Consider the following 14,214-nt stretch of genomic DNA (forward strand, 5'->3'; position numbering starts at 1 on the left):
AAGTGACCATATTTGGGCAACTGTGCAACACAGACAAAGACATCTGCTAATTAGCGCCAGCTAATAATCGTCTACAAATTCACTCACTTATATTATTGGTTCAGTAACTTGTTTGAAAAGCCCCAAAAGACACGATGAGCTCAAACATGGTTCCTGTCAAACTTTAAGCTTTTATAAAACTTCGCCCACAGTAACCTGTCATTGACTGGGAAATACCCAAACTTGTATCAGGCTGTAAACACGTTCGTTTCCTTGTTAAAGTTGAACATTTTAACATGCGACTCTATGAAGACGTTGAAATGCGACGTCAGAGGAACTGCAGTTTCTGGCACATGTGCGCCTCGTGCTTTGTGTTTATGTCAACTTGTTTATGATTTTTGCTTCACAAAATTGGATGGAAATGTCCAGATGTGACGGTCAGAAGATATGTGACCAAAGCATGAACTGTGGTTTACTTGGTTTGGTTCTCATGACTTTGTTTCCTTAAATAGTAACCATATGCCATATTTATCTTAGCTGCAGGAGGCCACTGTCCAGCATCAGAGACGGGCTTTTATTTCAAAGTCGTCCCTGATGTTTGATTAGAATAAATAACCGAGGTCATGTGCATAAAAACAATTGCTTTAAGTTGCTGCCTAACAGCAGCAGCAGCAGCATGTGATATCAGTGTGATTTGTGTACAGAGGCATGGTTGCATCCATGGTACCCAGGCGGGGCAAGTCAAACACATAGGACACATTGTGAGGAAGAAAGAAGAGGAAGAAGCAGTGGAGCTGGGCTGATGACTTGTTATAAAACTTAATACGGCTCGAGGCACAGAGCGGCGACAGGTGGGCAAGCTGGACTAAAGTACAGCACATGTTTGTTACTGGTAAACCAAAGTTCACCAAAGAAGTCAAGGACTACACATACGCTCAAGTCTTACAGGTTTCTATTGCTTAATACATCCATTCACCAGCTCCCGGGGGCATGCTTCCAGGGTCGTGTTCAGTTTACTGTTACTGTTTTGGGAAGTTCGTGGAGCAGTTCAAAAAGACAATGAAAGCACATGAAGCTAACTGAGCTAAAATGTCAGGACATTTTCCAAAGCTGTACTTTGCTCACATGTATCAGGAAACAGTCTGATCCAGATGTGTTTTCACTACTGGAAATACTCAATTTGGTTAAAGCCAGGGTGGCACCTGAGTAGAGCGTGCAAGAGACAGAAAACATATTTATTTTGCTTGTAGGGATGGTCATGATTTTTGAATATTCAAATAGTCATTCAAGACGTCTCCGGACTCAAAATGGGCCTTTGTTTATGCACGTAAGCACAATCGGTCCGATAGTTGAGCCATTTGGTAAACAAAACTCTGCATGATTCAGCAACAGCAACGACAATGTGACACGTTTCATCACTCAGGTTTCCCCAAGCGTATACCACAGGTTCCAGTCCAGAAACATCCCTGTCTCAATAACGTGTTCGGGCTTACCCCATTTACTAATCACAGCGTGGACTCTTCATCTTTTCTTTTTACCAGATTAACATTCCCGTCCACACAGATACGTTCACACTGTGTTTAACACCGGAAATGCCAAGGCGGTCGTTTTAAACCCTGTTTAACTCTCATCGTCAAAAGGAAGAGAAAGTTTAGCTAGAGCTGCAGAGGGCGTCATTTTGACCCATACACATTCATATAAAACCACTAGAGCAGGGAGTGCGAGACTGAGTGGGTGGAGGACCGGTGCAGAGCTGAAGTAGCTGAAGTCCAGAGTGTGGAGAACTAAACGGAGCAAATCCAGAGCGGCACCCAAACGTATGTCAGGCCTGAAGAGGTGAAGCTGAGACGATCAGAGGCAGATGATAAACTTTGACTGTTCTGCTTTTACAGTAATTATTTAAAATGTGCTGAAGCAGCTCTGAGGTCAGCTCTGTTTTTACACCACCTTCATTTTAATACAGCTAACCCCACAATTCATGTTCTTCTTCTTTCATAACTCCATTTGTAGTTACTGTGCTTTGTTTAACTCTTTGTAGTTTAGTCGAACGTGTTTATGTTAAATCATTGATGAAACCTTTAAAATCAACCTTAAATAATTATTTGGCCGAATCTTACTTAAAATTAGAAAAACAGTTGAAAGGTAACAACTTGTCTTTAGCATCCGTGCTGTTGTTACAGGACAGGCTCAGAACGGCCCTCCTGGCACTTCCAGTGTGGTAACCTCGGTGGGTAATCAACTCATGCAGCTCTTCCATATCATTGTCCAAACACCTCACATTCCACGTGACGATGGCAGGAACAGACTTCCTTTTAGCTGCGAGTAGCCTCTGCTCGGGGACTACGGGCCATCGTCGGGTGACGACACTCTGCCTCCAGAGTAAACTGGAAAAACACCAACAGGAGCAGCTGTAACGGCCGTCAGGCTCAGAGCAGCACCAGGACATTATTGATATTATTAATAGAGCAGTTGCCGATATTTCAAATGAAATAGAGGCTAATATGAATATATCTGAAGCGGTGGCGTTCCCTTTGGTTAGGCTGTGGCAGGAGAGGCAGCAGCTTATTGAATAACGTGACCACTCTGTTTCCAGCTCATCTGCTGATTTTCCTAATCATCACTGCATCTGGCTTCTTTTAGACACGTACTTAACATAATTAAAGACTTCCTGCTGATGTGAAAATATAAGGAAATAAAGATGAGCCGTTTCACACTCGAGGTGCTGCTGCTGCTTCTTTTGTTTCCCTGGAAGGGCCGATGCAAATAAGTTTGGATTTGAATGAGTTCAGTCAAACACACACAGGAAGTTAGAAGCTCAGCACTAAAACCACATACAGTACGGTTTGAAATGCTGATGTCCCACAGAGGGGAGCAGAGGTGCTGCAGGGCTGATAGGCCAGAAGGAGGAAAGTAAAAACAGAGGATGAGAACGTGAGCCGACAGACGAAGAAGGAAGTCACGATTCATCCTCGAGACTTTTTTGTAACCAGAAGAACGAAGACGAGTGGGAGGAAGATATTCAGGAGACTCTTTTTCCTCTCATCCCCTGATACGAACATCATTTATTGTTATGTAATTATGCCGCAAGCAACGTGAGACATTTCTATGTTGCACAACAGAGATCTTACAGATGTTCTCCCTTTGTTACAACACATTTCACCAGCACCAATGAAAAACAAAAAACTGAAGATTGGCCCTGCACTGCACTCGGACATGTGCTTTCTTGTTGTGTGCAGTGCATTCGCAGGCTGGTCTGAAATGCAGCAAAACACAAAGTGTGTTTTTCTGTCTGTTTGTGCCCCGGTGACTCTGCTGTTCGCTGAACCTGAGAAACACGTGCAGGGAGTTTCACCGCACGGCCTCCTCTGCACAAATGAAAGCATCTGTAGTCTCGATTGATGCTTTCTCCTCCGCCTCCCCCTTCCCCTCCTCCTCAGTCCTCATAAGAGGCCATTAGAGTAACATGATATTACAGTAAAGTAGGTCCACACTGGTTTCAGTGTTCAGCTGCTGAATCATAGGAATATGTTTATGGTTTAAATAGAACCGAGCAACCCAGAGAGAGGAAGAGGGAACCGGCTGCTTCGTCAGGGTGGTGATGCTGTAATCATGCAGCAACTTCCAGGGCGATAAAATAAAGTATGGTAACTGCTCTGGTTCTTTTAAAGCACTTTTCTACTCGTCAAAGCACTTTGCACAACTTGCACAACCAGCACTTTTCTATGTAAGTGCTAATATCTAAGATTCATAGACATTGATAATCAGGGGTTAAGTAGGATTTAATGAAAATAATATTTTTTATTGTGCTGCTGCTGCTCTGAGGTTTACTGCTTCCTTTTACCAAATACATCCTACAATATATACACTCACCATCCACTTGTTCAACTGGTCATTAACACAGACATCCAATCACACGGTGGGAGCTCAAGATGACCTGCTGAAGTTCAGTCTGAGCCCCACAATGAGGAAGATTTCCCTGACTTTGAAGACGAGCTGGTTTGAGTATTTCAGACGCTGCTAATCTGCTTGGATTTTCCTACCAAGCTGGTTTGAAAGGAAGGAAACAGTAACTCTGGCTTTTTCTGCTGACCTTTCCTCCTGTTGGTTATTGATAGTTGTTCAGCTCGTTCTAGAACAAACTGGTGCACTTAATATCAGTGTGACGCTGCATAAAGTGATGGAGGCACTCTGTCGTGCTTTGGTCTGGATGGAAACTCACTTTCACTGCAGGGCCTTCGAAGCCAACAGGACACCCGACAGAGGCCTCTTTGTTTTCTGCGTGTTAATGTACAGCATGTTCTCTACAGCCCTGGATCTCCATTCATGTATATCACAACTCCTATCATGTCTCAAAACGTCCGTAATCAGCCATAATGAGATAATGATTATTCGGAGAATTCCCAGAACTTTGAGATGCAAGCGTCTGATACTGCCTAAGTAACTTTATGAACTGTAATGAAGTAATTTATGTCCCTTTTGTAAAGAAAACAGTGGGTTTGTAGATATGAAGACTTGGAACGGTCTTTTTCTCGTCTTTCTCTCTTTCGTGTCCTTTGTCATCCACAGATTTATTCCCTTTGCCGCACACTTAGCGTCTCTGTTCTCTCTGCAGCGGGACTTAAGTGGAACATCAGAGAGAGAAGAGATCATTAGAGGAGAGGAGAGCGGGACAAAGGGCAGAGCAGAGACAACTAGAGCAGAAAATCTCAAAGTAGGATGAAACAGAGGAGAACCTGACGGAACAAGGCATCAGTAACCATCAGTCAGTGGGTCATCAAAAGGAAATGACTCAGCAGAGTAACAATCGAAGGGGCGCGCCACCCGAGTTATGTTCATCTACTGAGCCGGGCAGGGAGACAAAAAGATGACACGGACTACATCACCCACAAAGCAAACAGCATCTTTTTACTCCTGCAGCTGGTTTTATGAATGAAACTTCAGTCTGTTGGTGTAACTTGGCGATTAAATCGACAACCCTGACACGACGCCTCTGTCAGATAAAACTCAGGTTTAGAGTAAGCCAGTAGTTTGGATTAAAACGCTTCACAGCAGTAACAACGCTCACTGACAAATGTCGACACAAGAGGCTGAAATCTAACAAGCTTTATTATTATTTATGCAGATGACACCCTGCTGTAGCTCGGCATCTATTGAAGTCAGTGTGTGATGCACTGGGTTAAGGATTCAGTTGAACTGGGCCAGTGTTTGGGCCTGACAGCGATACAATATTCTGTCCGTTTGTAACGATTTGATTTTGGTCTCAGTTGCTGAATGGTTACAGTTCAAAGAGTCGCAACTTTACGTTATCGTGTCTTTTATTCCATATTCACTGTGGAACCAGAAGAGAATGATTCCAGTAACACTGATGTCTGTTTACGTGAGCCGTTCGAGGCTGTGCTGCTGTTGTAGCGACAGTCACATGTACAACAAAAACAAAAACATACTCGCATGAGGAGGCTTTAGATTGATATCTGGGGTCGTTTCAGTTCATCTGTCCAGCTGTGTTTGAGGGAAAAAATAGAAACGCTAACAAGGAAACGTGGATTTGCATCTGAGACTCGTACAGATGCAAAACAACCCAGGAAGCTTCACGCACAAGCAAATGTGATTCACTGACGATCGGGGCGGTCGGCGTGAGAGACGAGGAAAAGAGCGAAAAGGTCAGACTGATCAATGCGACACTTCAGCAAGAGAGGTGTACTCCTCCGTCAGTCGCAGGATCTCCAGTGCTCACTGAGGGAGGCCTGCTCCTTTATTCCTATAAGAAAGTGTGCTGCCTCTTTAGCATTTACATTCAGTCTTTCACAACAGTTCCTGCCTCACAAATGTGCTGAGCATGTTTCCTTCCTCAGAAAACATTTTATAACCTCCATTCTCTACATGGAGAAATAAGCGTCCATCTGACTTTCATTTTCTAGAGCCTTCTAATAATGCAGTACATCAGAAACAACAGTAATAATAAGATAATAAGAGCACATTTGGTGCCGGCTCACAGCATAACAGGGAACGACACTGATCCATGGAATAATCAAATACCAGCATATTTGCATAAACCTGCAGTTTTGCTTGCAGGAACTTTATTATTTATGTTATAAAAAGTCAGCTTTTATTTAGAAGGAAGTAAAAATGTTTGGGAAAGAAAAACTGTGTCGAAAGCAAATTTCATCTGATGAATTTTCTACGTTGTAAATAGTCACAGGGTATAAGGCGTGCTTAAGGTTGCGTGCGACTTTGTACTTCCTGTGAGGGTCTGATTTAATTTGAAGCTTGAAGTTTGTTATAGAAAAGAACCCAGAGTTTGTGTTTAGATTGTGACCTTTGGAGTGGGTGTTGGATGGATCTGGTTGCAGTTTTTAACAGAGCTCTGAAAGTTGCTTCCTGAGCTTCTGAAGCTCTGAGGATTAAAAATGATGGAAAAAGATGTTAAAAAGCACCAAAGTTAAACTCATCCCTGTCCTTCAGGGGCCTCAAAGACCTCTACACACCAAACATCTTTCCTGCATTTGGACTCGCCTATTCTTAATCCAGCCTTTTACTCCACCGGAGTTTGCTGGATGAAGCTCGATTGATCAGATCCGATAAACAGATCCGATCAATCAGACATCAGTGTGCTCGCTTTGAGGTTTATTTTCTGCATAAAGGCGTTTATGTTACGCAATCAGTTTGCATCTGAAAAGTTTTGCGTTGCTCTTTCGCAGCACGCTCAGTGTGCAATGGGCTTAACCTGAGAGCATTCACAGACTGATTCTGGATTAAATAACGTGCACGTTTGTGTCCAGATAAACGAAGTATGTGAGAATTGTTTCTTCCATCAGTGTAGGCAGGCCTCCTGTAAAACAGTGCCGGCGGTTTGATTCAGATCTGTGTAACGATGACCTCGCTTGCCTCCGTGTCTCTGCAGAGAAGGACTACAGCAGCCTCTGCGAGCGGCAGCCAATCGGACGGCTGCTCTTCAGGCAGTTCTGCGAGACTCGAGCCGAGCTGAAGCGCTGCGTCAAGTTCCTGGACGCCGTGGTAAGCAGAGCCGTCTTCGTCTGACCTCTTCTCTTTGTGTGCCTCAGCATCTTTCTCTGCAGGGTTCAGACTGTCCTGTAAGCCCAGGGTTTATCAGCCTCCCACGTACGCATTAACGTGAAAACAACGTGACCAATCAGAGACGGAGAGGTCAGCTGACAGCAGAGAGGAACAGACACGATTAAACTGTATTATTAGAAAACTGTTTCTGAGTTTAAACAATACAGACTGAAAGTATCATCTGAGGGTTTGTGTGGCAGGAAAAGTGTGATACAGCTGTTTATTAATGAGTGTTTGCTTTAAGCTGTGAGGTCAGTATGACTGCAACAGTGAAAGAGGCTGACTGAGTTAGTACACTTATCAGTGTGTGCAAGGATCTGACATTTAACTACAGCTTGTAATTAATCAGTCAGATTAATGTGTTGTTTAGATGTGCTTCAGGCAGTTTGAAGACCTCATTGTTCAGTGCTGTGTGAGGAGGTGGAGGAGGTGGAGGAGGCGCTCCTGTAAGAAACCCTGGGTCATTCCTGTCATTGATGCTGTTAGGGAACGAGGCAGTGATTTCTGTACTGCTCTCTAAACTGCACCGGGTGTAACATCGTTATTTAGTAGCTTTAATACAAGCATATGACAGGAAATGAGGTAGAATATACAGCAGGCCTTTAACAGGAAACAAACACTTTGACATTTAAACGCTGTGATTATAGCACTACATGCACAATATTCACTCACTTTTAGCTGATTTTTGGCCTCCAGCGACTCACATTGATAAAGGAAGTTAGCTCATTATCAGCTAAATGCTGCTCTCAGTTTACAGCAGGAAGTAACACACAGTAACAGGGCACGGTAAAGTGGCCTATTTATGCTTTTTTTCTGCTGTGATACATAAACAGTTTTTTCAGGATTCGAGTCGCCCAAAATAAATGCACATGTGCCCCAACTGTCCAAGCAGGCCAACGCCGAGCTGTGGGAAAATGTTCTTTTTTTCTCCGGGTGAACGGACCCTTCCAAAAGCTGATTGGCGAGTTTAATTACCCTGAATGCCCAAATGGAGCACTTGAAGATGAGGAGGAGGAAGTAGGGTTTAATATCTGTTTAATGAAATACCGGAACTCTTGACTTCTGGGAACAATCTGCGTCACTGAGTCGCTCTTTCCTACCTCCCATGCTGTGTCCCCGTCACACACACACTCCGGTGGGAATGAAACAAAGTGTGAGGGAAGCATTCCTGAAGTGAGCGGAGCGAGTTACGACTCGTTTACTGCAGCAGATGGGGTCACACAGTGTGTTTCTGTATCTAAAACCATTACAGTGGGGACATTTCTGCTTTATGAAGACATTCAGAGTGGTCCTCACAACTTCAGGGACCAGACGCAGTTTAAAGAGCCAGGTTCGTCAGGGGGAAGGTTTGAATTAAGGGTTTAGCCGGGAATCCTGATGTTCAGGTTTTTTAGTCATGAATTTGTTGATGATTTTTTTGAACGAGGACTTTCTGGGGACCACGACTTTCTTGGTGCCTCTGTGTATTACTTCATCACTGTCATCTATGTTTATCCTCTGGGGATATGCATACAAATTGAATATTAATCTACCAAATTATACTGGAAATATTTTGGTTTGAACCACTCAAAAGATGAAAAGGAGCACAAATCAGCATCAGGAAGTTGTTTTGAAGTTTAAAGAATTGAGGGGTCGTCCTCCGGAGACCACAGATTTGTAGATGTCCCTACGTGTTAAATATCAGTAATTCATCACTGTCATCTGTGATTATCCTCTCGGGATGTGTTTACAAAAATCCAGTCCGTGTGATTACACTCAAGATATTTCAGTTTTATAGAGCCGCTGCATGTTGTCTTGAGTTGAGGGTTCATTCCCTGGGAAATCTATCCAGTCAGTGCAATAACAAGTTTGAACAAGTCCAAAATCTTAAAATCTGATCTGAAACCACCTGCTGGTGTTTGTAGGGTTCACTCTGCAGAGACCATGAATCTCTGTGCAAAAGTTCATAACAAATGAGGGTTTGAAGCATAAAGAGCTCTTTGACCTGTCAGACAGTATCACACTCAGAACAAAAACAAACATTATTCAGACAGGAAGTGTGGGATTATTTTATATTAACTGTCCTGGTTCATGGCTAATCCTGTCTGAGCTTAGGTAAGGGCAAGGGTAAGTCAAATTTCACCTGCTAATATGGGAAAGTAGTAAAAACAAATGAAAGCTGTCAGGTTGTAACTGCGGAGGCTCATCAGGTTGAGGTAATGTCAGATTAACCGTTTAAGCCTGCATTTCTTTAAGTTTTGCCAATTTGGTGTTATTAACAGTAGAAATGATTTGTTAAAGTGGATCAGGTAATGGTTGCAGTCCTATCTGCTGAGGTAGAGGAGGTTAATGAAGGCAGTCTGCTCTGCTCAGCTGACTCCAGTCTGATGGCTTTGCAGTTTTCAACTCGCATTCGAAGCAATTATGCTCCCTTTTACCCCACAACCGCTTCCCGTCTCGTCTCTGAGAGCCCTGCGAGAGGACGAGATGGAGAGGGGAAAATGAGATTTGAACCGTCTCCGCTGTCACTTAGCATTAGTTTACAGGCTCTCGCTGCCAGAGGGGAGAGGAAGCACTTTGGGGTTTTCCAGTCAGGCTCAGTTTACTGCAGGTCATTCACAGGGAGGAGTAGATGCAATCGGTTCGGGTGTGGGGGAGGAGGGCTACAAAAAGTCTTCAATTAACTCATAAAGTGGGTTTTCTGAAGCCGAGAGGAGGCTGCAGGGGACACACACGAAGCTGGTAGTTCAGCTGAGCAATCATTCAATAGTATGGGCTTTCAATACTGTCATCATATATTCACAGTTTCATCAGATCCAAATTAATGACTGAGTTATGTTTTTAAATGAAATGACATCTAGTGGTCATATGCAGAAATGCATGTAAAAATGAGCTTATGTGGAAAAAAAAAGAGTTCACTTTAACCCAAACACTTCTCTAACTCTGTTTAGATAGCGCTATATAAATGCAATCCATTATTATTAGTCAGGTGTTTTGATGACAGGATGCTAAAAAAATACAGCTAGCAGCAACATGGTAAAACCCAAATAAAATAAATGTTTTTAACCACATTTTTCTGGCAATGCTGAAACTGAAAACCACATCCTGGTACTCTTCTCTTTGTGAAGGTCTGGCAGTGTCACATTGTAGTGCAGAAATTCTCAAAACTCCTTAGTTAGCTTGAGATGCCAGAAACTACCTTGTTTGAATTAAGTGCTAAAAACTCTTTAGTTAGTTTAAAATGCTAAAAGCTACCCAGTTAGCATCAATTGCTAAAAACTACTTAGCCTCAGAAGCTAAAAGCAACCCGGTTAGCATCAATTGCTAAAAACTACTTAGCCTCAAATGCTAAAAGCAACCTGTTTCGCGTCAATTGCTAAATGCTACTTGGTTAGCATCAATTGCTAAAAACTACTTGGTTAGCATCAGTAGCTAAAAGCTAATTGATTATTGTTAATTGCTAAGAATTACTTGGTTAACCCTAATTACGAAAACGACTTTATTTCAAGTGATTAAAAAATACTCAGCAATAATTGATAAGTTACTGAGTTTGCCTCAAACATTAAAATTGACTTGCTTGGATTTAATGCTAAAAGCTACCTGTGTAGGTTCAGGCGCTAAAGCCTTCTTGGTTAAACTTTCTTCGTACTAAGAAATACAAAGGCCCTAGAACATAATGTCACAAACAAAAAGTAAACTCAGGTCATGGCAGTAAATGAATTCACTGAGATAAGTTGAGCACAGTTTTGTCCTCAGATTGTGTTATTTGAGTATTAGCGCCTGCTGACAGCATGCTGATGTGTGCGTTTCTCTGCAGGCGGATTACGAGGTGACGCCGGATGAGAAGAGGAAGGAGTGCGGACAGGAGCTCATCGAAAAATACTTCAACCCAAAGGTACTTTCTGATGTTTCCTGTCAGGTCTGACATGGTTTTATTTTTATTAGGATGATATCTGTTAGTATTTTTGTTTATTGCCCACATGTACAGGATCAGAGATAGCTCAAAGCTCATTTCCCTCTGAAGCAGGAAGATATAGAAACAAGCCCAAACTGAAGACCAACGACCATCAAATGACCAAAAGGTTTCCACTGGCTTTTGGTCATTAAATGTGTCACAAACATAAAATATCTACAAAAATCACCTGAAAAGTGTCCAAACTGTGATGTTTAAAGAAAATTATTGCATTGGACGATCTTGAATTTGACAACAAAACATCAGTTTTGTTGTCAAAGTAGCAGAGGAGCTCTGTCGGAGTGATTTAAACTTTTATTAATGATGCATTCATTGACAAAAATATCAGACCAAAAGTCGTCAAATCTTTTCCATGTTTTACATTGTTTCTGTCTGTCGGTACCAGTGTGCTGTGACAGTGTGCACTATAGATTTATTTTATAATTTTATTCAAAATACATGTAAATTATTAAATTAATAAAACTCGTCATTACAGCAGACTGAATAGAGTCACTGAGTTTTGGACAAAGTGCTAAATTTATTTGTATTTTTTAGTTTTTTACTGTTATTATTTTTTCAGCCAGTTTTGTAGCAGAAGGTTCGACTGTCTTCTGTTAAATGCCCCCACTGTGGTTGAATTTTAAAAACACCTGCCTCTAGAGCGTCCCTGAACGCATCACTCAGGAGGAAGCGCTCAGTCCGGCTCGTCAAGAAGGAAATCTGATGGAAAATCAGATTTAATCAGCTGATGATGGATGATGATGGGAGCAGAGCCGCTCATTGGCTGACCTTATGATGATGTAACTACCTGCAGTCCTGAGGCCTGAACTATGAAGGAGGGTTTGTGAGGTTCAGGATAATCCTGAAGTTTCAGTGTCATGAAGGTGGTTCACTTCTCAGCAGGCGAAGGTTATGTTTGACATAAGAGATCACCGCCTGCTGACCAATCAGATCTCTGTGTTTGATAGTAAGAGGGTCAAAAGTCTTTTCTCTCTACCTCAGGTGTTTCCAGGCCAGGTGAGATAGGTAGTCTGATGCCTGACCAGCATCTGTGCTTCTGATACTCTGATTGGTCATTGCCTGTGTCAGGATCAGTGAAGCCAGATAACAGAAAGAAATCCTGGCCTCGCCTCGTAGTTCAGGCCTCGGTTCAGGCTGAAGCTCCACCCTGATGTTTCCTGCTAATTCTGTGTGAGCGCGAACGTGCAGGTCTGAACCTGCAGACGAACACAAACACCTCCCAGCTCCGTCTCAAACCTCATCCGTCCGGCTCTCTCTGTCAGAGTTACAGTCGGAGCTGATTCACTGTTTTCACCTGGATTTCATGTGTTTTTTTCCCTGTGCAGTCAGAGGACCACGTGCCTGAGGTGGAGGAGGCCATGATGGCTCAGTGCACAGAGAGGCTGCAGCAGGAGGCCTGCAAAGACCTCTTCAAGGACTGTACCAAGTAAGATTGCAGGGTTTTTAAGGATTTGTTTGCTGTTCTTTTGGATATATTTCCCCAGTTTAATCAGATCAGCTTTTTTAAGGTTTGATTAATGTGCTTGTTCAGACTCTCGCTCACCTTGGACCCCAGGAACATTAAAGTTGAGAGGTTTTCACTGGGCAAGGGGATACTACCAAAAAACACACATAAACAAAAAGTGACTTGTAACACAAATGTAAAACCTAAGCTGTTAGATAAATCAAAGAAATTAAATCTGAGACCCCCCCACACACCTTACAGTCCGGAGTAAGCAGCCCTGAGGCTGAAACAAGAATCCTCAGTCAGTTTCAGACCAGTGAAACCAGTCCATAACAAACTGTTTTCAAAGAAAATCAGAAAAGGAAACATTCAGAGCTGAGACCATTCGCCAACCAAAGACGTCACCAGATATTATTATTAGGAAACCCACGAACAGGCCGAGGTGCTATTTCCTGACTCTAATGTACATCTAATGACATCAGAGTTTACAAACCACAGTGGAAACCCATAAAACCAAAATAATATGGTTGTTGACTCAATCAGTACTTTTAACCTTCCCTTTCACTGCAGTTGAGTAAAGCTGGGATCCCCACAGCACCATTTACAAACTGGAGTAAGAAACAGTTTCCGTTTCAGGGTAAATAAATTAAATCAGCTGAGTCAAATGTATTCTTTTACCTCGAAATATTTAAAATACAACAGCTGCTCTCTTTGTTCATGCTTTCTCACAAAAAGCCTTTGAACTCTAGGACTCGTTTATGGCGTCAGCATTTACCTGATGATGGTCAAACACACGAGTAACGGCACCAACAGCTGACTCCAACAAAATAAGACGAGCAGCGTCAGACAGAAAGATGAATGTGCCGCATCCAGATCCTATCTCAAGTCCAAGCTGCTTCACTTTACTGGGAATATCACAAGATCTGGAATATTCTGCTTCACCTGCTGCGGCTTTAACCCGACTCTGTGGATGGGCAGTGATGTGCGTTTTGTCTCTGCGTCACAAAAAAAGATTTCCCCCAGAATCTTCCCACTCAGACGCTTCATTTTATGGACACATGAAGGAAAATGTGATTACATCTACGTTTGAGAAGCTGCAGGTTTTCCGAGCGTGTGATGAGCTTGGAAACGAATCGGCGTTTGTTTGAACAATGCCCTGTTTGTGTAGGCGCGGCAGAGAAATTGCCACTTAATGTCAAATATAAGAGATTCAGTTGTGCAGATATGACAGACTTTATCCATTCTGCGTGAAATAAAACATCCCTTTGTGTCGAGGGTGTCGGCGTTAGCGCTTATCCAGAAATATCTCTGGTAAACATCGAGGGCCCTGCAGAGAAACCGGCAGCCGGGCTTTGATGTCGGCCCCGTGCGAAGTCTTTAAAAGTCACAAGGCTCGAGTCCAACTGAAGTCAGAGTTCAGAGCAGCGTCGATTTTTAGAAGGTGATAAAGTCAACGGTTTTTTCAAACTTGTGTCCTGAGTGTTGTGTGTGTGAGGGGTTATGATTGGCCCAGAGGAGGACCAAACGTCCGAAGAGTTCTCCGTCTAATAACGTTTGCTGGAGTGTTTCTGGGGTTTTTGTTACGCAACAATAATTCAATTCAGTTTTATTTATATCACACCAAACCACAACAACAGTCGCCTCACGGTGCTTCAGAATGTGAGGCAAAGAGCCGACAGCACTACAGAGAGATGCGTGACAATGAAATTCCAATAATCACAGGTTCATTTTAAAGCCCTGAGTCTTTGTAACGTCTCCAGTATCG

The 14,214-nt window shown here is 42.8% G+C and overlaps 1 protein-coding gene across 1 annotated transcript in view; it reads left to right on the forward strand.

Annotated features, from left to right (window-relative positions):
* Positions 1–14,214, forward strand: part of grk6 (G protein-coupled receptor kinase 6) — a 48,592-nt gene that overhangs the window by 14,501 nt on the left and 19,877 nt on the right. The window contains exons 3-5 of the mRNA XM_026181183.2: positions 6,881–6,993; positions 10,850–10,927; positions 12,331–12,431. Of these exons, the coding sequence (XP_026036968.1) occupies positions 6,881–6,993; positions 10,850–10,927; positions 12,331–12,431 (292 nt within the window). The remainder of the gene's footprint in view (positions 1–6,880; positions 6,994–10,849; positions 10,928–12,330; positions 12,432–14,214) is intronic.

The sequence above is a fragment of the Astatotilapia calliptera genome, chromosome 10 (genome assembly GCF_964374335.1).
Source record: "Astatotilapia calliptera chromosome 10, fAstCal68.1, whole genome shotgun sequence".
NCBI classification, from domain to species: Eukaryota; Metazoa; Chordata; class Actinopteri; order Cichliformes; family Cichlidae; genus Astatotilapia; species Astatotilapia calliptera.